A 24268-nucleotide genomic window follows, 5' to 3' on the forward strand; every position below is an offset into this window, starting at 1 on the left:
TTCGTATCTGCACTCTTTTGAAATCTGTGGCTGTGTGTGTGTGTGTGTGTGTGTGTGTGTGTGTGTGTGTGTGTGTGTTCGTGTTCATTTGATAGGTTTCATGGCTCCCACTGGTGTCATGCAATGTCCCTTTGCTGCTGTGCACTGCCCTTTTTTCCCCACCAGTGCTCTCCTCCCCAGCATCTGTAAATCTGCAGACCACACGCCAACAGATGCCCTATAAACCCCAGCCTATTTCCCCCTCCTCCCTCCTCCTCCTTTTGCCTCTTTTGACCGCGAGTCCTTGAGCAGGACGTCCCTCGCCTCTGACGTCTTTACGACTTGTTTAGCCGCTAGCTGTTTGCCTCCACGATTATTTCTAATCTCTGTGCGGCCATAAACTGCGCTGCTTCAGCCAAGACACCCTCTCCAACACCATCATTAGAGAGAACGGAGCTTCACTGCTGTTACACACTCTCATCCTTCAGACAGAGAAAGCCCAGCCACTTTTATGTCTTTTATGTCCCAAGATAGCCAGATATGCAGTGACTGTAAGGCAAACACGACTGATATTTTTTTTTCTTTTTTTTTTCCCTTGGGAAGCCTTGAAGGTAACTGTCAGCCAATCAGCACTGAGCAGTTATCACATCCCGTCATCATTTAAAGTACTCTGTGTGACAGATGACTGGGAACAGTGCCTATTATGTGTTCTCTGCCAAGACGAGTTCCAGGTGTAGAATCATTTCCCATGAAAATGCCCTATAATCACTCTTGAAATGCCTTTATTAACGTACAATCACTGGTCAGCGTACTGAAAACACACAAGTATTTGCAGAAGAAAGAGCATGCTAGGAAAAAACATATTGTTTCGGCAGTTTTGATCTTAGAAACACTGCTCCTCATCAGGGCCTAAAAGGTTTGTAAAACAGCTCTCTGAGATAAGATGCCTTGAATTTCTGAATTTTCTGAAGCTTCATGAATTATTTTGAACCCCTGTGTATCACTCCCAGGTCCCACAGTGGCAAGCACCACTGTACCCACAGCTGAGGACAGGTCATCCTGTGACAACAAGGAGTTCGGCTGCTGCCCCGACGGCAAGACACCAGCCAGCACTCCAGAGGGCGCCAACTGCCCCTGTAAGTCCAAATACCCTTCCAAAAAACATTTTCTTTACCCTGTTATTATCTGATATTAACCTGTGTTTTTTTCCTCTGTGTATTTCTCTCCTGTCAGTTAGTACTATATCATAATATAAGAGAACCAAATCCTTTTATCACTTCAGGGCTGTTGCTGCACTGGCTTCTGGCCTTTTCAAAAAAATGGAATATATATTGCATTATCTACTACAGCATTAACAATATAAAGTCTTTGTGATTTGAACAGATTTAAACAAATACAACAAACAAACAAATACTTTATCACCGAATTGCATTTCGGGTTGTTATTCACTTTTCTGCTAAAAGAAACTTGAGAAGATCAATACTAGTATGGAGCTGTAGCCAAGAGATTGCTTAGCTTAGCATCAAGGCTGGAAGCAGGGGGAAACAGCAAATCCGTCCCTCTTTAAAGTTTAAAAAAATACACCTACCACCAGCTCTAAAGCTCACCAACACTTTGTGCATTTTTTGTTTAATCTGTTCTCAAACAGATTGATAATAAAAACTATTTTTAGGGGAAGTTATCTGCATATTCCTGGCTTTTTCTGCCTGTTTCCGGTCTTCATGCAGAGCTAAAATATTCATCTCCCAGCTCCATCACCATACTTGACATATAGACTTGAATGTGGTATTGATCCTCTCATCTATCTCTCATTCAAAATACTAATTTTGGAGCTGTAATCTCTGCTGCTTAAGAAAAAAGATCTGCACCATCCGTTGATGTGCCGTGTTTTTCCAGGGACTTAGGCTAGATCCGTTTCCTTAGGCTTGAAGAAAATGTTTTCTTTTAAAGCAATGTTAGGCAGGAATTGCTTTTTTTTTGGAACTGCAGCGACCCTACAGTCTGGGAGTTCAATGTGAATAAGATCCTGGTGTTGATCATGTTTTAACAAGAAACTATTTTCTGGTTTTCCGTCTGATGTTCTCTGTCTGCTGTGCCTCAGCTTGCAGTGATTTAGCCCTGTGCATGGTTTCCCTACTGCTCTAGTAACCGCTAACTGCAGTTGTTGCAGCCATTAGTTAATTACCTCAAGTTAGTGCAAGTTAGTTAATGAGTTAGTTAGTGCAAGAACACGAATTGGGGTGCAGGGTCTTAGTGGACAGTCAAAATGATTTCGAGGCTGTTAGGTAAAATAGTTGCATAATGTTGCTACCAACTTAGATTTTTATAGACATTAAGATGACTTTAAACTTCTATTATTTATGAAACAGACTGACATCACTTCCAGGTTAACTTTGACTTGATGTTGTTCTCAATGTTTCAATGTTAAGAGTTGACATCACATGCTAATAATCAACCATTTTTCTATTTATCATCTATTTTTATGACTGTCTTGAATACAGTGTGGCGCCGCGCAGAATGCTTGTCTTTTTCTCTCTTAACCTAAATCCTCCTATTTTCTTCTCCTCAATTTATAACCTTAATTTATTGATACAGTCAGAATCAACACATTTTTTTCGTATTTAATGTTTACTCTGGGAATTGTGATATTGTGCCATCTGCTTTAAACAACCAGATGAACAGGTGGCATTTTTTTTTCTGCAACGGTGCTTGCATGAATCATTGCTCTCATATATAAATTATCATATTGGCAGGTGGCAGGAAATAAAAAAAACCTACACAAATAGTGAAACGTTAAGTAGTCAATGTTTATGGATTTTACAAAACTAGACAGTCTGACTCTGATGTTAGTCATACCCTGCCTGGTGAGTTTCATTTTCTCTAGTTTTTCTCCAGAATTTTGAATGTCCAGTGGTTTTGATACAAAACCCAGCATCATATTTAAGGGCCCCTGTGCCCCCTGTGTCTCTGTTCATGGGTTTTCTGTCTTCCTTCACCTTTCTGTTTCTTTTAATCTCCCAGCTCTCCTTCTATTCACACCCACCCATACACACATTCTTCACATTATCAGTCAATGCTACTGTTTGGTATCTCCCTCTTGAGCTATATCTCACTCTTCTCTCTTCCTCAACTCAGTCAATCCCAGTCCAGTCTTGCATCAGTACATTTCTCTCTGGAGTTGAGTGGGGAGAGAGTCGAGAGACTACCAGAGGCCGACGAGCACTGTTGTACCAATCAGTGCCTTCTGCCCGACTCAGTTCATAAAGATAAAGGGCTTCTTTCTCCCCTTTGCTTCTGTATCGCTCTCTCCCGCCATCCCTCAGTTGAAATCTGCTCTCTATTTTTCCCAGCAGTGTTAGTCTGACTGATTGTGAAAGGCGGGATTCTCTTCGTCTCCCGTGGGAGCTACAGGTCACGACTTGAAAGAGCTGAGGCCACAAATTAGTGTACAGAGCTGCATTTCTGGCGTGCTGAAGGTCCCAAAGCCTTCCAATAAACCAGCAGAGTTCCCTGCCACACAATCCACAACATGATCTGAAGATATGAGCCCACATTTGGCCTTCCACAGATGTCTGCCATTTAGTTCTTTCAGAGAATTTATAACCAAACAAAGGTGAAACATGGACTGCCGCATCCATTGGATTGGATGACCTTTTCGGATTTGATGATCTGTTCAGGCCGCCATAGAAGCATGTGTTGTATGAGCACCTCTTACAGGGTTTTGCTGTAAAGTAACAGTCGTAGCAAATCTACTAAAGTCCGTAAATATTTATCTCAGCAAACAATGATGGCTCACCAGTGATCAATATTTAATTCAGCTCAAGTGCTACCATAAAAAGCAGGCGGCGCAATAGGCTGATCGATTCACTGGATCTTTTTTCTCCTGATGAGGACTTACTTGATCTTTGCTCATTAGAATTGAAATGACACGTCCCTCATGTTTAGAACATCCATCGGCTGCCATGTCTTTATGCCATACAATTTATTGACGTGCACCCGCCTTTCTCAAAATGACATGGACCATTTGTTCGCTGTTCTGATGCTCGCATTTTATTAAGACATCAAATGGTGAAGTGGCTCAAGGTTGAGTTACGTCCACACGTGCACATGCTAAAGGAGATCCGTGAAAACTTTTTTTGTCCTCTGGTGTAACGCTTCATAGTGCATGTCTGACGTTGGATAAAAAGGTATGTTGAAAAATGTATTAAAATGTAGTATTATCTTAGAGTAGAGTAGTATCTTTTGCATATATTTGCTTGGCTGTTGAAATCATGTCTGAGAACTCAAGCCAAGAAGATTTCAGTGCAACAATGGCTCTTCGTGTTTTAGCCAAACACAATCACTGCAGGCCCTCCATATGTTACTCTAAAACAAGGCAATATGATATCAAAGATAATGACCAGCAGTTGCTCATGTGAAATTTAATGGCACACTAACCTTGAGCTACTGTAAACTCTTCCACATGCCAGTGCAAGTCTGACAAATCCCTTACATTTTACAGTTCACTAGAATCAAATAGCTCTGTCCCTCCTTTTATCACTTTCTTTCTTTCTCTTTACGTCCATTGCAGTAGTGGGCTGGAAAATCACCCTCTCGCATGTCTGTTTTTGCAGATTAAAAGTCAGATCTCTCTTGCTGTTCTCTTTCATTCTTTCATCCTCCACATCTTATCGGCCAAACCTGGCCCATTTGCCTCTATTTTATGGCTGCCGTCACATCTGAATCGATGTGTGCTGCCTGTGACAGTACTGTAAAAGTGAGGGGAGACTGAGAGAATGTGAGTAGGGCAGGTGCATGTTGGTAGCGTCTGCTGTCCTGTTCTTGCAGTTTTAACCAGACTGTGTCAGTCACCAGTCTGGTGGCATTAAAGAGACAATTACAGCTATCTTTCACAATAATCATACAAGTGCTCTTCCCGTTCTCCCTGGTGTTGCTCAGGCAGGGGCAGCCATGATTGATTTGGGCAATTTGTTCTGCTGATTACGAGCGGCGTGGAAGCCTGGCATCAGTGCCTCGCATGCTCCTCTTTCTTCACCTCACACACGCACATACACACGCGCACACACACGCACACACACAAACTGACTCCACTTTCAGCTTTATTTCAAGCCCTCTTTTCTCTCGCAGCTGCATGAAGAAACCATATAGAGACATGATAAATGTTGGACAACATAACCCTCAAGGTCGGACAGGGAGGCTTTCTCTTTGCTGAAGGAGGCACTTTTGAGAGCACCTCTGGGTTGTTTCCTCTTCAGTGTGTGTGTGTGTGTGTTGTTTTTCCTTCATGTGTTTGTGTGTCCGTCTAACTTGTTGTCTTTTTACCCAGCCCTCCATGCGTCGGCCAGCTTTTGGGACGAGTCTCTGTCTGGTAAAACTGGCCCATTTTTCCATCTTTCTTTATTTTTTTCTTTCTTCCTTCCTTCTCTCATATCTCACATATATACACTTCTTCCACTACCACTACGACCTCATTTAATGGCCGCACTCCAGCCCTTTTTAAACCTCTACACAATCAACAGCAAGTTCACTAACTTCCCCTTGTCAAACACACACAATCCATCACTAACACAAAACTGGCACGTTCTCAAAACGAGCACTGCGTGAAGGCAGCGGGAGCTGAGTGACAGAAGGTCTGAGCTACGGTGTTTTAGTCTCACATCTTCTTCCTGTCCCTCTAGCCACCATGAAGTTCAGCGGCTTCCTGCACTTGGACCAGGTGGAGGGCCAGGAGATTTTCTACACCCCCGAGATGGAGGACCCCAAGTCAGAGCTGTTTGGAGAGACGGCCCGCAGCATAGAGAGTGCTGTAAGTGCTGAAGTAGTATTTGGATTACAGCTCAGAAACAGCAATAATTATATTTCTTGTCTAAATTTAAATTGGCTAAATATTGTCATGTTTACATTACATTTCAGTATTAAAGTGAGACTCTAAAACTAAGCAAAGAAAAAAATCCCAGTCCTTAAGTACAAATGAAACGTAGAGTGCTTAAGCAACAAAACACACTTCTTTTTATTTGAATACATTCAGCATGTTTTTTGCTACTGCTTTATTTGGCCTATTATGGCCAGTGTTTTATGGTTTCTAATGTAAACAAACTTAAAAAGTGAGGAGAGTTTATAAGTATCTCTGCTTGTACCACTACTATACTAAATTTTAGTAAATAGACATAAACATTTCGTACAAGTACTATAAGTTTATTGCTTCCTGCTTATGGTCCCATTTCAATTCTTTTACTTAAGGTCCTGTACTGTTTTAAAGCAGCACAAATTAGTATTTTATATATTAATTCTTGATCAAATGATAATGTGAAAGGTGAAAGGCGTCGCTTGTAACATACCTGCAGAGAAGTATCATCGTTGGTGCTGTTCCACCTCTGCAGAGCCTTTTAACTCTTTGTACTTGTTTTGAGTCCTGCGAGCCTCGCTCTTATCACAACCATTTCCAGGCACAGCTGGCAGCAAAAACAGTTTTGGTGGAGAACAAAACAGAGTTGAAAGGAGAGTGAGTATTAGTTACATTCTGCAGGTAGAGGGACTTACAACCCCAATGAAATGCTAATGATCTGTCTGCTGCAAGTAGGCAATAGTTTGCTAATATGTTTTTCATAACACCTTGACAATCTAATAATGTGTCATATGCTTGGTTTTTAGCTTGTTTTGCTACCCCCATGTGGCCCGAAACTCAAATGATACAACAAGGCAACCGACTCCAGTCAGAGCACAGTGACCACTGTTCAGAAAAAGTTACATAGTCATAATAACTTAGTAGTGATAGTCGTATGTAGTTGAATTCAGTGTTTTCCCAAGAATCTGCTTGTCAAGAGTGGAAAAGCTTCTGAATCAATATTCAAAGAGGGAATCTAGGAGAAAGTAAAACTCTTCACCTAAAGCCAGACTAATCAAGTTGTACGAGCTGCTTCAGGCAGGCTTCATTGCAGGTTTTACAGTCACACTGGGCTGGAGTGATTTCTCTGGTCAGACATCTGATAGAAAAATAGCAATGATAAAAACTTATTTGTTGGCTACAGTCAGAAATGAACATACATCATATCAGAGAGAGACAGCATAGCTTGGCTCATATTTGAGTTTTAATAAAAGAGGAATATTGGCAAACTGTTACATCAGTGACCCCTAGGAAGGAATTTACTGATTGAATACATGTTTTTCAGAACAAAATAAGAAGAGAAATAAGACTGTTCACAGGATTGTGGTAGCTCGGTGGTTATTTATTCAAAATATAAATAGAAAGCATCAAAATGAGAATTCTGATGGCTTTACAGATTTTCCTCATGTATCCTGCTGATTAACAAAGAGTATTCTCAGAATTTGGCTGGTGTTTTTAATTTCAAGCACTGCATGAAGGCTTCTGGGCTGACTTAGCATACACATGACATGAGGCTTCAGAAACTTTTCAAGTTTAATAAGAGAACTATAGAAAAACAACACCAAACAACAAAACAGCTCACTTCAGTGTGAAGGCTAATTTGCCGATTGCTTGCCAAACACTTCACAGCGCCAGAAAGCAGCATCTCATGTGGGTTTAATTAAGATTTTTCAGATATTTGAAAAATCAAGTCTTTATTCTGCATATGAGTTTCGTAAGTTTGGATGGCCATGATGTCAGTTGCTGACAGCCAGCCAAGAGCCAGGCAGGCACAGAGCCTGTGCAGTGATCACAGTTTGGCCTGTTCAGTTTACCCTGGTCGAATTTCTCCACTGTGCTTTTTCTCTGTTGAGCTGAGACTTTTGAACAAATGTCTCTGTTGTCAAGCCAGGGCCTCACTCCTCTGATGAAATGGGGACGTGTGGGTCTGTGTGTGTATGTTTAGACAGTACACATTTACCAGCTGTTGAATTGGTGTCACTAGAACCCACTGAGACCTAATCTACTGCCACACAGTGATTTTTGAATTTTGTGTGTATGTACATGTACATGTGCGTGCTTGTGTTTATATGTGTATGTGTATGTGCGTGTGTTTATGTGTGTGTGTGTGTGTGTGTGTGTGTGTGTGTGTGTGTATGTGTCTTAAGCCTGGTGTGCAACTTGACAACAGCCACCCCCTCTTCATCATCTAGCACTGAGCGCACACACACACACAATATGTACACAGATATACAGTATACTCGTTAAAAAATCAAGCTGCAGGACATTTCTTTTGCAGCCTGAAAAGAAATGAATATTTCTGGGTCAGTTTCCTCCACCAACATTTCCATCCCAAAACCAGCTTTGGAGGATTTTGTTTTTGACCCGTCTACTTTGCTGTCACACCTCAGCCCACAAATTAGAGGGAAGATAATCTGAATCCTCAAGCTTAACAGAGTGTACTGAATCATCAGTGTGACTGACCGAATCAGCAGCTTTTTGCATTGGAGCGCATCTCACTAGTGTCTGAAAACATGAAAAGCAGCAGAAACAATGATGATGAGGTAACTCTGAAGCAGATGCTGAGCATTAAAACGTATGCACCTCTACTGCAAATCACTGACATTTTCTCCACATTGTATGTTTATGTTTAAAAACATCATTTTGTGGAAAATGATCGGTGAGATGCAAGTGGGGCCTGTGGAGGTGTGCTCAGTGGAAACAATAGAAGTGGTGGCTCACAGAATGGATACTACAGTAAAGTAGGTTAGCAGGCCCTGTGGCTCCTGTGATTTTCACCAGCAGCTGAAATGCAGAGAATTGTGCTTTTGTTTCTTGCCGCTTTTGAGTGTGTGAACGTGATTAATCCACCAACACGCTGACAAGAACAGAATTATGAGGAAACGCTGAGTACCGTACGTGTAACTTTTTTAAGCTCAGGCATGAAAATGATCCAATTCTAAGATGAAATATTGGAATTTTTGTTTCTAAAGGCAGTTTTCGTCTAACTGCTGCAATACCAACGTTGGCTTAAAAAAACAACCCTTTTTAACCCTCCTCTGGCTGTTACAACTCGCACAATGGGGGCATCAGAAGAAAAACCAATCAAGAGTACATGTCAGGGTAGCACGGCATTTATCTTAGCTCCTCCTGAAAACTTGTCCCTATAATTAATGCCACGGCTGCAGCTAAATGTCAATTTGTGCACCCGCACTCGATAGGTTTCTTCTCTGTACCCCAGTTTGAAAGGCAGTCTTTCTTCCTTGCAGATAGAGTACAGTCTTTTGGAATTGGGCTCGCCGGCTATGATAGCGTGAAGCTCATTACCAGCCTCATTTATCATCTCTTCTCTCTGTCCGTTTTCTCTCCTCTCACTCGTTCTATCTCTCTCTTTCTGTCTCTTCCTACCTCAGCTCAATGAGTTGTTCAGGAAGTCAGAGGTGCACAAAGACTTTATGAGCGTTCGCGTCCGTAACCTGGCGCCCAGCAACTCCATCCTGGCGTTTGTGGAGGCCCACTTCAAACCAGGTAAGAGATCTTTGAAGTGAACAGAAGATTTGGGGGGAAAGCAGGAATTATTTAAGACAGTAGGTAATAGACACTTTTTTTTTTTGACTTTTAGCAAGTAAGACAGCTCAAAAAGTACTTACTATATTTAAATTAAGTTGGGATGAAACTCAGGCCATTGGCCAAGGAAGACCTAATTGTGTTTTTATGCTGAATAAGCCCCAATTTTTAAAGCACTTTACATTTTTACTTGTCGGTGGAGAGGCAACATTTGTTCTCTCCAATTCCTTGCTCCGACAATCTATTCATATATTAGTCCATTTCAGTTTCCATAACTTCTTATTACTCCTACATATTTCACTTCAATAAGTTCAGAGCATTGTATTTTTGGAGAATATTTTTAAAGCCCAATACTCTTCTATGAAAACTAAGAGCAACTGTGCAACAGCAACCAAATTGTACCCACACATAGTAAGTCCTGCACTCCAATGCCATTCTTGCCACTCAGTAAATTTTGCAAAAACATCATTGGGATTTTCTTTTCCTGTGTGTATACTGATATGAGTCCAGATGAGAGCTAAAAACTTCTGAAGGATTCTATTATAAAAGGAACAAATTTAGAGGATTGTGCATCCTTGGCAGAGGTATGCGCTCTATGAGGACTTTCTACTTATTTTTTATTTGGCTCATAATGTTGTGAGGCAGTGAAGGTTTTCCCTCATTTGTATCATCCTTTTTAATTTTATTCTCATTGCCAACTCAATCCCTTGCATGCAGCAATTTTCCTATTGTTAAAAAACGCATATGGAGATTTTTTTACCTCTGCTTGGATGTTCAGATTGGTGTTTGCTATTCTTCAGTGATAGGAAAGGTTCCCTACATGACTGTGTCAGCAAAATTGTTGACTTGCTCCATTTTGGCACTTCTCTCTCAAAACAACAGGGCTTTTAAATGCTTTTTGCACCATATCATAGCCTCCTTCCCACATCCCACACACCTCTTTCCTTTTTTTTTTTTTTTTATGAGCATCATTTAGCGTCCTTCATATCCTTCATAGAGGGTGACAACTGCTGTTAAGCGGCGCCCCTCCATGGCCAGTAAAGTGAACATCTGCAGCAAACATTATGAGAGCGATTCATCTGGAAAGAAGCCGGACAAGCGGCGGGTGGAGGACAAGTGGTCCCTGGAGACCCTTCACCTGTCTTACTCAGGGCTTTCTGTTATATCCATTGTGCCACTAAAGAAGCCTGAGTCCTGTATTTGGTTTGGAGTGCTCCTCAGAGGCCTTGCCCTGAGTGGTTGTACCTCTTGTTTATTGTAGATACAAGATACATGGTGGAGGACATCGAAGGAGCCCTGCTGAAGCAGTTGAAGGCCTCCAAAGACACCAGCATCGCTGTGAAGAAGCCGGAAGATGAGAATATTCGCTTCACCAATTATGGTAATACCTGTGGACTTAGCAGAAGTGTGCAGGGATTAATAAAATCAAATGGGTTTTAAGTTATTCATGGGGTTATTTATGAAAGGTTTCACAGGTCCTGAAGAGGAAATCTCAGGACCTCACGCTCAACATACTTTTAATGTCTCTTTTTCTTTTTCTATTTTCCATTGTTCTCTGTTGACAGGCCTCTCCTCCATCCCCTTCTTCACCACCACTACCACCACCACCACGGCATCAGTCACCACAGCTGCTCCCACCACCACCACCACCACTACCACCACCACCAGGCTTCCACCGAACTCTCCCTACATCACCCGGCGCCCGCCAGGGACCACTCGTCGCCCTTACAGCAGACGTACCACCACAACCTCAGCACCAGTCACCACACCACTACCCACCACCACCACCACGACAACTGTCACCATACCCGCGCTGCCTCCAACCACCACCATAGCCCATGTTAAAAGCAATGCCCAGAAGCCCTGCAGTTCCCACCCCTGTCTCCACGGTGGCACCTGCGAGGATGAAGGCAATGAGTTCAGTTGCAAGTGTCCCGCCGGGCGAGGAGGTTCTGTGTGTGAGAAGGGTGAGCTGCCTGGGTGTTTTTTCTTTTTCTCCATATATTCTGTTTCTTCTCTCATATATGTTGTTGCTCTCAAATCCAAAGTTTCAAAGCCCAGGCTTATTTCAAACTCATCCGAGAAGCTGAGCTGGAACAGACTTTCCCTATAATTTGGTACAATTGCAGTTTCAAAGAAACGACCAAAGGCTGACGTTTGCAGTGATTTTACATCAACTAAGAGGGTTTTAGGGACTCCACTTTCCACTGTGCCAATCATGCCTTTCAGCTGTTCTGTAATCACAGCTAACCACATCCTCAAGTGCTTTAATATATTTGTAAAGTAGCAGAAACACACCATTATAGTAAAATCAAATATTAAAGTACTTTTTTATTGAATGAAACTTTTATTTTAAAGAAAAAAAGAAATATATTTCTTCTATTGAGCCATGTTTTTTAATTTTTGTCTGATAGCAGTTTTACAAAGTGGCTGCAAAGTGACAGCTTAAGTAGCGATGTGAGTAGTGACTTTCAGTTAGTGCTGGAATATGTAAATACAATGTTAGGTGGTCACAGATGTGGATTTATTGGATCATTAAAAGCTCAACGAGACAACAGCAATCAGAGCTCAGAACAGAGCATCTGGTTTTGGACTATATTTTTTAAAAACTTGAGAAGGTGAGGTATGATTGAATGAGACACACACATCGCTCCTCAATGGCTTGAAACTCATTTCAGGTGATTCAGACAGGTTCAGCGCCTCAGAAGTGAACCACTGCTGAGCCGCTCACCAATGGCTATGCAGAATCCAATCAGCACCATGGAGAAAATAATAAATCAAGGAGAACTTCTTGAGAAGCACAACTCTTTTGTTCCGACCCTCTTACCCTACTTTGGAATTTTTGGGGATGAGGAGCAACCACACGCAGCTGCATCTTAAGATAATTGACACTAATTGCTTTGATGGGGATTAGCTGGTGAGAATCAGTGTGTGCCTAAGAGTTAGAGTGGCTAAATGAAATCACGCACACACCCACACACATACTGCACGCTAGCCTCCCCCAGATCAATCAAGTCATTAGAAAAGAGGCAGCTCATCAGCTGCCATTGTCTTCAGAGAGACAGACAGAAAGACAGATGGATAGAGAGAAAAGGAGCTCACGGGAGAAAATGGATGATAATAATCATAATTGTTGAGAGGCAGAAAAACAAAGGTTTCCTATGCATGAGTGCGTGAATGTGTGTGACTTGGGGGTGAGTGAAAAGCCCAGCTCCTACTCTTTCTCGACCCTCTTCTTTTGATAAGCTTGGAAAAACATTCCTAAAATAAACAACAGAAAGGCTTATTTCTCTGTCATCAAGAGCCAGTGACACACCACCTCCTCACCACTCACACTTAATTATTCACATTAAATGCCTATTACGCCATGATAAAGCAAGTCATGTAGTAATGAGAGGATTGGCTTGTTGACTTCATTCCTCCGCAGTGATCAAATACTTCATCCCTTCATTTGGAGGCCAGTCGTACTTGGCGTTCCAAACCATGAGTGCCTATCACACGGTCCGCATCGCCATGGAGTTCAGAGCGTCCGAGATGACGGGCATCCTGCTCTACAATGGCCAGGATGGCAAGAAGGACTTCATCTCTCTGGCTCTGGTGAACGGCAAGGTGGAGCTCAGGTGAGCGTTGTGAGAGTTAAGAGTGGCAGCTCAGTACTGTCAGCTGTTGATTCTGCAGCTTTTGCTCGATTAAATTTGTTTACACTTATATGATCCCTGCGGGCAAGCAGGGTCATTGCAGCAGCAGCAGCTGAGAGAGGATGTAGGCAAGAATAAAACAAATAGAGAGCACTGAAGATAATGAGGCAAATAATTACAGCAAGGAAACATGTTGCAAACACCACTGCCAGAAAATAAATAAAGACCCAGAAGCTTCATGACAGATTTGCAGGTTATGGCTGTGAAGGCATGCTTTCAGAAATGTGTTCAAACTTGCAAGTACGCTGTTCACATGATCACATTTGCAGATGGTGTGAACATATGGAGAGAAATGTGCACCGGAGGACCAAATTTGGCATTTCATATGTAATTTCATATGTACACAGTTAATGTAAAAATGGTTTGGTTGGGCTTTTGATGAATTATCTTTAGTTTTTCAGGAATGTTAATTCAAGTGATTAATTCCTGTGAGGTTCTCTTTCTATAATCAGTCATATTTAGCACATAGCAATATAGCATTGGCCAAGATATCTTGACTTTTAGTCCATAATGTAGGCCCAACACGTGTCCCTCGCATAATCCACTTCTATATTGTCTTTTGTTAGACCCTTCCTGCCTTGTAAACATCCACATCATTCAGGCTCCATGCCCTCACTTTGGAACTTGTGCTTTCTGTCTTTTTTTTTTTAGGCTCAAAGCCAGGCTTAGTATCTTTCCTTGTGACTAGTGAAAATGGTGTAGTGCCCCTTTAAGATCTCCATATAACAGGATGTTTTTTATGGCTATTGTAACTTTTGGATCTGGATGGCTAACAGTATCCAAAAGCTTCATCCAGCCTGTTTAAATTGGACCATTTTTCCTGCCAGACACCTGCAGAAACACTAAGTAATCATCTCTTCCCCCACAGTGGAATTGTATGCTTAAAAATCATTTGGGGTAGAGCAGCATCTTTAGAAGAAACCTGGTTTTACTAATTGGAGGTTCTGCACCGTGTCTGTTTTGGATCTTTTATTTCTTATCTTTGGGTCTATGTGTTTCACCCTGACCCCTCGAAGCCCTTTCAGTTCTGTCCAACCTGGCCAGGTTAGATTTCTCTTTACAGAGTGGAATCAATAGCAAACTAAAGGAGATCATTAGTCACTTGTGCTTTCAAAAGGAGTTCTGCCTCAATTCCAGAAATACAGCTGTGAGATTACCACCCACAGCTCTGCAAATCCAAGACGTGGGGAGAAGAACTAATTATTTGTGGCAGATAATTGCTCTCAGGTTGTACTAATACTACCATATGTGTGGGTGCATATACACCGCAGCTCTTTTCTGTGATGATATGGCCTTTTTCTCAACAAAACCTCATTAGATAAAATGTTTAATTGAAAAGGGGGTGCGAAGGACAAGTGAGTAACTGCCTCATTCCAGTCACGTACATTGGAATCCCAAATGGGAAGACTGCAAATTCTTTTTTGTCATCTTTCTCTATCTTGTTGAGCAACACAAAAACATTTCTTTCAGCCATTAGCCACTGCTCGATAGAACAAAAAGAATGTGTGTAAAATACCCTCCTCAAGTGCTGTAAACAAATATGAAGTGTCACACAAGTGTAAAGTGACTGTTGGTTAAAGTCGACTGAGTGATTCTAACATGGTTTTGTATATCCTCTTCTCAGGTTCAACACAGGTTCAGGGACGGGCACGGTGGTCAGCAAAGTACATATTGATCAGGGCCGCTGGCATCAGCTGGTGGTGACTCGCAACCGGCGCAACGCCATGCTCAGCGTGGACAATGAGCCGCACATAGAGGGCGAAAGTCCGCGCGGCACAGACGGCCTCAACCTCGACACCCACCTGTTCATTGGGGGAGTGCCTGAGGAAATGAAATCAGAGTAGGAACTTTTATCTATAGTTACACAATGTGATGATGACATTCAGGGCAGAATGTAAAAGAGACAGCAAGTCTCTTAAGATAGGCCTTTTTGTCTTATACTGTTGACAAATATCACTTAATGTTAGTTGGTTCATAATGGAGCATTTGATGATATTTGAATCGGGGGTGATGGGAAGTGAACAGTCTTTGAAAATAGTAAGCATTTGAAGTCAATCAACTAATTATAATGATTGAATAATTATTCTTCAAACTCATCCATTATGGTAATACATTGATGTACATTAAATCTGTCAACAATATTATACACAATACAGGACAGAGCTCTTTCCTTTACTCTAAACTATAAGTTATAAAGTCAGTAGTGTAATAACTGAGTCAAACTTCATGTTGAAAAGAAGACATTAAAAGAGATCACATTCTTTTCCTTTTTTTTCTTCAGTGTAAGGGAAAGGACAACGGTGGCCACAGGTCTCATGGGCTGCATCCGCATGCTGGATGTCAACAATCGGGTGCTCAACCTGCAGGAGAACGGTGGTGACAGTCTGTACGGCAGCGGTGTGGGTGAATGTGGCAACAACCCCTGCCAACCAAATCCCTGCAAGAACGGCGCTGCGTGCCAGGTCAAGGAAGCAGAGATGTTCCACTGCAAGTGCAGCAAAGGATTCTGGGGTAAGATGTTGACAAGAGGGAGTGCCAGTACTGTGGCGGTACATTTCAGCAGTGTCCCTAATACTCATACTGGGATTTGTGGACAGTCATGGATATTTTTGAGAAGTTTATTCCACTGCAAGTGTAGGAGAATACGTAGAAAATATGTAAATTTAGTTGTGAAATATCCAGAATTTTCTAACACCTTGTTAAAATTATGTTCATATCTCTGCTTTGCCTTTCCTTCTGGGACTCACTGTGGTCATGACTTACCCACAAATCCGAAATAAGCTTGACAGCCTAATTTGACCGTATAACTCATGCCCATAGCAAGAGCGCTGGAAGTCATTTTGTAAACACCAGCAATATCAAATCTGTGTGTTTGCCACAGAAATGAGAGATTAAATGTTGACACATCACATGAAAACTTCCATCAAATACTCAGTGAATGGCCTTTGGCCTATCTCTTCTTCCACATCCGCTCCTTCTCTTTTCTCTCCCTGCAGCAGATGCTAACTAACAAGCAACTGAGAGAAATATATTTAAGAGCAGACACCATGAGAGCCTAGCCAAGCATACCCCTCACTGGTTGTACTGCAGCCTGCTGCAGAAAGTTCCACACCGCAACCAAATTAATTGTCAGAGTTAACTTTTATGCTTGAATAGTAAAGGATTTTATACTCACATGGGGCAGTTCAGTGGTTACGGAAACCACCTTTCAGACAAGTTTTAAGAGCAGTTTTCCTTGAATTTAAAATGTGGATCAATAAAGTATCTCATTATGTTTTCGTTGCCTTTCGTATAAGGTGCTTTCATGTTTTGTTGTTATTGAGAAGCCTTTAGAAGAAGCAAAGATAACCCTCCACTCTGAGGAAGCCTTGATACGATCAAAGTTGTTTTGGCAACATAGTGTAAAATGAATGGCGATAATGAGAATTGGACCGTCGCCTGCAGACTCACATTCAAGTTAATTTTGTCATCGTGTCAATTTAAAAAGTGGCCAAGATTGCCGGTCTCGAAGGGAGGGACAGATCACAGAAAGCGAGAAAGAGGCAATGAATGGGTGGAGGGGGTTGTAGTTAGGTGGAGAGGACATGTCAGGATGGCCTGATGAATGAGGTGAGAAAATATTAGAAGATAAAAGATGCGAGAGAAGGAAGAGATATGAAAAAGAGCTGTGATAGAGAAGAAGTGAGAGCGGAGGATAAAAGTTGGCTTCCAAAAGCAAGAGTGAGGAAAACCGGGGGAGCCCTGTGAGCTCAGCAGGGATGGGGTTCATTAAAGCACTCTCCTCACCACAGGCCCTGACTGCTAAAGTAATGACGGGTGAATTCAGATGGGCTGTGGCAGAGGGCAAAACCATCATCCGCCAGACGCTCCCGAGCCATTCCCACAGTCGGCGTTGGCCCAGAAACATGGCTTCATGGAGGGGATGCTCTCCACTGTTAAATCTGGATGTGTAATATTTCCAAATCCTATTAGAAAATGACCTCTATTACAGAGGAAATCCTCATACCCCGCTTTGCTTTCCCTTTTTTGTCTCCCCCTCCTCTCAGATGGAATAAAAGTGAAAGCGGTTGGTGGTTTTCTCACTGTGTATTTATATGTGTGTGTCTTTAGGTCCAACTTGTGCTGACGTCCATGATCCATGCGAGCCCAACAGGTGCCATCCATCCTCCCAGTGCCAGGTGCTGCCCGAGGGAGGCTACAAATGCGAGTGTCCCATGGGACGCGAAGGGAGGCACTGCGACAAAGGTACTTTGACCAAACATTGCATATGATTGTGCAATTGTGGAACTTAATGGCCCAGTTGTTTTCTGCACTGCTTAACAAGAAGAAACAGTGTTTTGGTCAGGTTTGCCTCTTTTTCTTTTTTTTTTTTCTTTCCGATCTGTGACATTTCCATCCATCCTGAATCGAAAAGGGAGATCAAACACAGAAAGGGGGGGGGGGCTTCAGGCTGGGAGGGGATGGGAGGGATGGTGGGCTGCAGAGCTGAGGTAGATGATTGGCCCCATCGGGCCATTCACCACATCGACTCGGCTGCTCTTGTTAGCGGGTAAGCGACAGCAAAGCCGCGTTTTTTTCCCCCACTCCCTCCCTGCCTATCCGCCCACAGGTGTTGTGTTCAAACATTGTTGTTGCTGCTTAGCTCCACATGGCAGACCCAGGCCGCGGCTGGGGAAAAGACCAGAGCACGACTCAGCTGCTTTTGAAGTTCATCATTAGCACTTTGGCGGTGTCGCCTTCTGAAGTCAGTCCGTGTTTTTTCCCTCCCTGGCTTTGTAGATGTTGTTGTGAATGTTTGCAGAAGTTGACTTCTGTAACTGTGAATGAAAGAGAATATACTTTTATGCATGTTTCCAAAAAGATAGAAACATGCACCCTTTTAACCCTGGGGATTTGGAAAAGCAGATGGGGATAACCTCCTTCCAAGCCCAGAGGCCCAGTTAGCAGGTGATTAAAATAAATTGAGGTGAACCAAAATCAATGCTGTGTGAGCGAGAGCATCTCCCTTTCCAAAAGGCTATTTTTTTCACAGGAATCAATGAGATGACTAATCGCATCAGTCCTCCCTGCCCGCAGTGATTTATGGGAGCGTCAGTCAGCCAGAGTGTCGGCCCCAGACAGGAGCTCACAGATAAGGCGGCAGTCAGGCGGATGTAGCCTGTGAGGGCTGCACTGAGAACAGTTAAAAAGACAGGTAGCTCAGAGCCCACTCATCAGAAGCCTGAAGGTGAATTAGTCATAGTATTAAGGGTGTGCAACCTACTGCGTGCATGCATTCAGTTGAGCTATGGTTTCCATTTCAGTTCTGCCAGGGTTTGTCAGTGCAGCTCACTGCTATAATATCTACCATCAAGGGCTTGTCTCAAGGGTGTTCCAATAGTATTGAATGGCCTACTTTTCTATGTGCTTTTACCCTGTGACAGTGTAAATCATTACAGTTTAGTGATGAAAGCAGGATCACTTGAACTCAGCCAGTCCTTGAAAAACTAACTGCAGGGGTGGGAGTGTCAATTTCAGCACTGTTTTACATTCAACACCTTAGCCACATTAAGCCAGGGACCAGTCAGTGTGTGTGTGTGTGTGTGTGTGTGTGAGAGAGAGAGAAGAGAGAGAGCGTGTGTCTCGGATTCACACTGCAAGCAGTTCTGCTGAAGAGCTGATTGATTGTGGGTGGGACCAGAGGCTTTTTTGTTTGTGCAAAAAAGTTTTGTTTATGCATTTTAGATGGTTTGCTGTTGACTTTCCTAATTTTATATTGTTTTGACGGCTTTTATTGCAAGTACTAATTAGGTATAAACAGAATTACCTCAGAGCATACCTCAGCACTTGCTGCAAAAGCTCCCTAAATAATGCTTCCATGGCTTTTATTTCATAGGTGTTTTACTAAATGGTAGTCGTGAAAAGTTCAACTTGAGCAACTTTTCTTAGTCATCAAGCTCAGTTCGTCATGTGAGTTTTCTTGGTCACCCAGCTCTTTCCAATGCCTGGACCTCTGGTGACTTATTGATCAGGGTGCTTTCATTTTGAACGCAGGGTGAAAAAGAGACCCCACCCCCACCCACACTCACACATTCACAAAAAAACACAAACACACACACACACACACTCTTCTGTAGGAAACTGCATTCTGGGCTGTTACTCTTATAGAGTTCACTGTAGTGCGCAAATCCTTGTTGTGTGTGTGCGAGACTATTTTCCCCTCTCCTCCGTGGTGCGTGTCATCATCATTAGCAGTCTTCGGCACAATAGCTAATTAGCTTTCTCATCTCCGTCTGCCTTCCCCATCCCGACTCGACTCAGCTAATCCCAGCCAATTACGAATAAAAGCTTTCTTGCTGGCTATGTAGGTATGTGTGTGCGTTTGTGTGTGCGTTTGTGTGCATGAGTGTCTGGTATTGCATATCCCTCTGAGTGATGGTAGTTTTTGCAAGCACCATAAACACATACCCCGGGGTGACACTTGAATGATTTTTAATGTCAAGCCACTTGTTAGGAGGATGGCACGGTGCCTGTCCTAATCACTCCAGACAGCCAGGAACGGGACAGCCAGACGTAAATGCATCGCAAAGACATGAATTTGTAAAAAGGCCTGCCAAAACACAATGGCTGTATTATTTCATGGGTCCCCGCTGTGGTCTTAAACTCTACATATCTCTAAAGGTTCTTTGTTATACTATGGCGGGCTGTGTAATCAGTCTGACATAAGGGTTTTTTTGTTTGAAGAGAAAATCTTAATCCCAAGGGCTATGAAAATACAAATCCATCTTTTTCCATAATGCTGACAGGTCCCTCAAAGATACATTCACTATCTCCGCATTTCAATTCTGTCAGAAACAAAAACAGGACCTGAGGATGAATATGGTCTCTTTCTTTTTCCAGTGGCTGAGAGGAGAGGGGCTTACATGCCACTATTCAACGGAGACTCTTACCTGGAGTTGAAGGGGCTCCATCTCTATGGACACGACCTGCGGTAAGTCCCATGTCCCTGCATGAGTCCCTCACAGTAAAGGTCTGGATGCGTTACCAAACATGGGATATCATGCAGATTTTAGAGGCTGAGCTGGTTCTGTGTTCAAGAAAGAGCTGCCTTCTTTAAGGCTGCACTGAAATGATCCAGCCTTAAGCGTGTGGAATATGTAGTATCTCCACCTAATTTACATATAGAAAGAGTGCTAGCACCATAAACAGGCAAACAATCATCCTTTGTTATATAGTTTGTGTGTTAGTGATAGTTAGTGGTGTATATCCAACTGTGCATTTACCGGCTTTGCTTGTGCTGTGTCTGCAGTCAAAAGCTCAGCATGACAGTGATTCTCATGGCCAACGACTCCAACGGTTTGATCTTCTACAATGGACAAAAATTGGACGGAAGAGGAGACTTCATCTCTCTGTCCCTCAATGACGGGATCCTGGAATTCCGTTATGACTTGGGGAAAGGACCTGCCACCATCAGGTCAGAATCATCCTCTAGCAGTCAAAGAGGGTGTAACTTACACAACTAGGGAAAATTAAAAAAAAAACCTCAACTGCACTGTTGTATTTCCAGGTTGTAGGATCACAGCAGTAGGTTTTAAATGATGTTTTATTTCCTAGTATATGACTCACCTGAGTGTCTGTAATTCAGGAGTAAGGAAGCAATCCAGCTGAACGTGTGGAACACCATCAACCTGGAGCGCTCCAACCGCAAAGGAGAGATCATGGTGAACAAGAAGGACCCTGTCCGAGGGGAGGCACCGGTAAGAAAGAGCAAGCAGGTTATCTTGCCTTAAGCATGCAGGGCTAATGGGCCTATTCTATGCGTAACCTTGCTTGTACTGCATATACCGTATTTGTTTGATCATCTGCGTTATCATATCATCGACACTACCTTGGCCATCAGTGCCCCCGTTTGCCTTTTAAAAGCTAATCAACTTGCCACTTCAGGCAAAGTTGCATCAGCAAACATTTCGTCTTTGCTGAGGTTTTACACACTGGTTCACGCCTTGTGGCTCTGCCATCTTGATTTGCTGAAAATATAGCACTATCTCGCAACATCCATCAAGGTAAGAGGGAAAGCTCCAGATGTAGAGGGCCAGTTTGACAAGCTGTCTTAATTTTGGTAGTCGTGTTATTCCACTTTTTCTTTTAAACCTCTGCCTTTCAGCTCACTGACATGCTGGAGATAAAACTTGGTGTTGCATACAGAAAGCGAAAGCAGCTTTTCCAGCTGGTATACAGTCAATTTTATAAATTCAGCCTTTGAGGTGGTGTCTGGGGAGGTGGAGGCAGATAAAGGAGATAGCAGCAGCGCGAAGAGCGTAATGAAACTCCTCAGCCCCGCGTCTAGACCAATAAACCAGGTACATGCTTCCAAATGAAGGCCATCTAATAGCTTGATAAGCCTGTAAGTCATCCAATTATTTTAAACAGTGTAATTTGTGATTATGAACATGCACTCTGTCAACTCCATCATCTTCCTCTAAGACGCAATGCTCTCCCCCTTTTTTCACTCACTGCTCTGTCCTTCCCCCACTGCCTCCCATCGTCCGCATGGTAATTGCGTTTTACTCCAGCAACAGAGGCAGAAAATCTTATTAAAAGAGGAGAGCAAGGCTAAAGCAAAGATGGGGGATGGGGGTGGATGCAAGGGATGAGCTGAGACTAGTTATGGAGCTCAATGCAGAGAGCCCGTCCAGTATGGCTCTCAGCTCCTACTCCTGCTTTAAGAGCTAAGGGTGAGTTCTAGGATGCTTTGCTCAGAGAAGCTCATATATCAAAGGAGGTCACACACAGACACACATATGGACACATATTGCTTGCTTGGAGTGTACATCATATCCAAGACGGCTCATGCTGCAAGCATGATGAAGCACATACTTTCAAAAGGCACATAGGTACAGGTAGGATAAATAAAAATCCACTTCACCTCTCACTGAATGGCTGCAGTCTGTGAATGAGGTTGGGTTAAGTGACACTATTGAATGTTTGTCATTCATGAAGATTTTTTTGCTCTTCGTCTGTGTTTATCGGCACCAGCTGCTTCACGCATGTCCCTCTTAAACTGTTTGTGCTGCTATTTAATGGTAGCACAGCTTTGTGTTTGTATATACAGTCTATAAAGATGCATGTGCAAAAAAAAGAGGGCTATTTCTCACATTCTTATTTAATGTACTTATCTCACTTGTCTGTGCTCCATTGCAGCTATGTTTAATGCCTTTACAGATGTGTCCAGTGTGTGTGTGTGTAGGTACATGAGAGTATTTGTGTGTGTGTGCCTTTTGTGGGGCTTTTGCACTTGTCTTGCTCTGCATGTCTCTCTGTGCACAGACACTTACTAGCCTTCCCCTAATAACTCTCTTCCTCCCTATTTTCTTTTCTTCTCTATGATGTGCTGTCTGGAAATAAGAAATCACGCAAGGTAATGAGACAAGTCCCAGTCACACCTTAGCCCATATTTCATTTGAGCCGATCACTACGTCTTCTCACCCCCATCTCTCCATCCAACAACAGCACAAGAAAAAAAGGTACTTCTGCAGAGCTGCAGGCAGCTTCAAAGGTGCCAGTTCTGTAGAAAAACTTTGCCATCTCATGAGCCCATACACGCACGCATACAGCACTGAAGCAGAGCTGCTCTTAAAGAACACGGTTTGGCTTTCACCTCGATCCATCTGCCGTGGGGGTGGAAGAGGGTGGGAAGAAGGAAAGGACACAGTCATCTTTGTGACGAGCATTGTTTTTAGCAACAAAGAAAAGTCTTCATTAGTCTAACGTAGGCGGGGATATCATGCCAGTGCCGCGTGGCTGTAAAGTGAGAGCGAAGACAGGGAAGGCGAGTGAAGGGGAGGAAATATACCGTAGGAGACGGTGAGGTGCCAAGCCAAGCCGGGCTGTTCTTTTGTCATCTGTGCTCACTTCTTTTGGAAACAGGAACAATCCTCCATAATATCACAAAGTCGCTCACTCTTTCACCTTCTCACTCGTCTATAACTACACAAACAACACTCACTGTACATCACAGAGCAAGAATCATTCCATAGAACCAGCTGTCGTCTTTCACCAGGTGCAGATTATTACCTGTTTAAAACAGAACAGAACATGACGCACCGTTTCATTGCATGCAGTTTCACTTTAGAGTCACAGAAAAATAACTTGACACAATGCTCAAATTAAAACGTTATAAAGATGTAACATCTCAAACAAACAAGATCAAAAACCGCAAGTCCAGGGGAACTGGCCCAGTACTCAACTATAACTTTGACCTGGGAGGTGTTGCAGAGCAGTAAGGTCTCCATAAAGAACCTGAGGTGGCCAACTCTGCCCTGCAATTGGTGGCAACTTTTGTCTGAGCCTAGAGGCACCGGTCACGGCTGGGTCCACCAGCTTTGGTCGAGGTCCATGCCCTGTCTCTGTTGGAAGCGACTCAAGGTGCAGTGACACAGCCCCGGGCTTCAGCCAGGCATCACTGCCTCCTGCACTCCAAATCCCATCCTAAATAAAAACTGAGTTGAGGCCAGCTTGCCTGTACAAAGCCTGTTTATTTGGCCCCTTCCATCATTTTTCCAGTGATTAACTCCACTTTGCCCCTCTGGCAATTACTGCTCTAGATAAAATAAAGATCATTAATTCCCTCCTTCTGAAGTGGGCCAGCTCTTTCATGCAAAAGACGAAAGTGACACCTTGCTAATGCAAAACAATTGTCCCAGAGGTTTGGTGGAAAGAATCGAATTTTATAGTCATCTGCCACGCAAATGAATTGCAATTAATGTGTCTCCACACTCACACTCTGAAAGGTCGGTACTTATAATCAGCCATTCATTAGAGATGTCTGTAAAGAATCATCCATGTCTCAAGTCCAGCCTGCTCCTGATTTCCCTTTGTAGTCTGTTTTCTCTGTAGTCTCCCAGATAGAGGATAATTGACCACTCTCTGAGAGACATAGAAATCATTTATATTGTAATGTATCAAGTGTATTGACATGGAAAGAAGGCAAGGAAGTGCAGTTAAAGCTACAATATGCCAGCTACAATATGGATAAATCCTTTTTTTTCTGAGACATAACTGGTTTATTAATTTCACTCTTTATAACTTGACTAAAAGGATACAACTTATTTCATGCTCCCTTGACACAAACACTTATCTGGCTAAAGTAAAACCATAAAAAAAAATATATCCTGAACAGAAA

General features: G+C 42.8%; 1 protein-coding gene across 4 annotated transcripts in view; it reads left to right on the forward strand.

The window, feature by feature from the left end:
- agrn (agrin) overlaps positions 1-24268 on the forward strand; it is a 236896-nt gene that overhangs the window by 197394 nt on the left and 15234 nt on the right. For 2 of the 4 annotated variants that reach the window (XM_046396551.1, XM_046396553.1), the window contains 13 exons: positions 990-1115; positions 5658-5785; positions 9256-9370; positions 10671-10790; positions 10975-11376; positions 12837-13029; positions 14732-14947; positions 15389-15618; positions 17218-17352; positions 19987-20077; positions 20396-20560; positions 20732-20843; positions 22493-22504. In XM_046396551.1, coding sequence (XP_046252507.1) covers positions 990-1115; positions 5658-5785; positions 9256-9370; positions 10671-10790; positions 10975-11376; positions 12837-13029; positions 14732-14947; positions 15389-15618; positions 17218-17352; positions 19987-20077; positions 20396-20560; positions 20732-20843; positions 22493-22504 — 2045 coding nt within the window. The remainder of the gene's footprint in view (positions 1-989; positions 1116-5657; positions 5786-9255; positions 9371-10670; positions 10791-10974; positions 11377-12836; positions 13030-14731; positions 14948-15388; positions 15619-17217; positions 17353-19986; positions 20078-20395; positions 20561-20731; positions 20844-22492; positions 22505-24268) is intronic. The other 2 variants (XM_046396552.1, XM_046396554.1) reach the window with 1 other exon arrangement.

The sequence above is a fragment of the Scatophagus argus genome, chromosome 8 (assembly GCF_020382885.2).
Source record: "Scatophagus argus isolate fScaArg1 chromosome 8, fScaArg1.pri, whole genome shotgun sequence".
NCBI lineage: Eukaryota > Metazoa > Chordata > Actinopteri > Scatophagidae > Scatophagus > Scatophagus argus.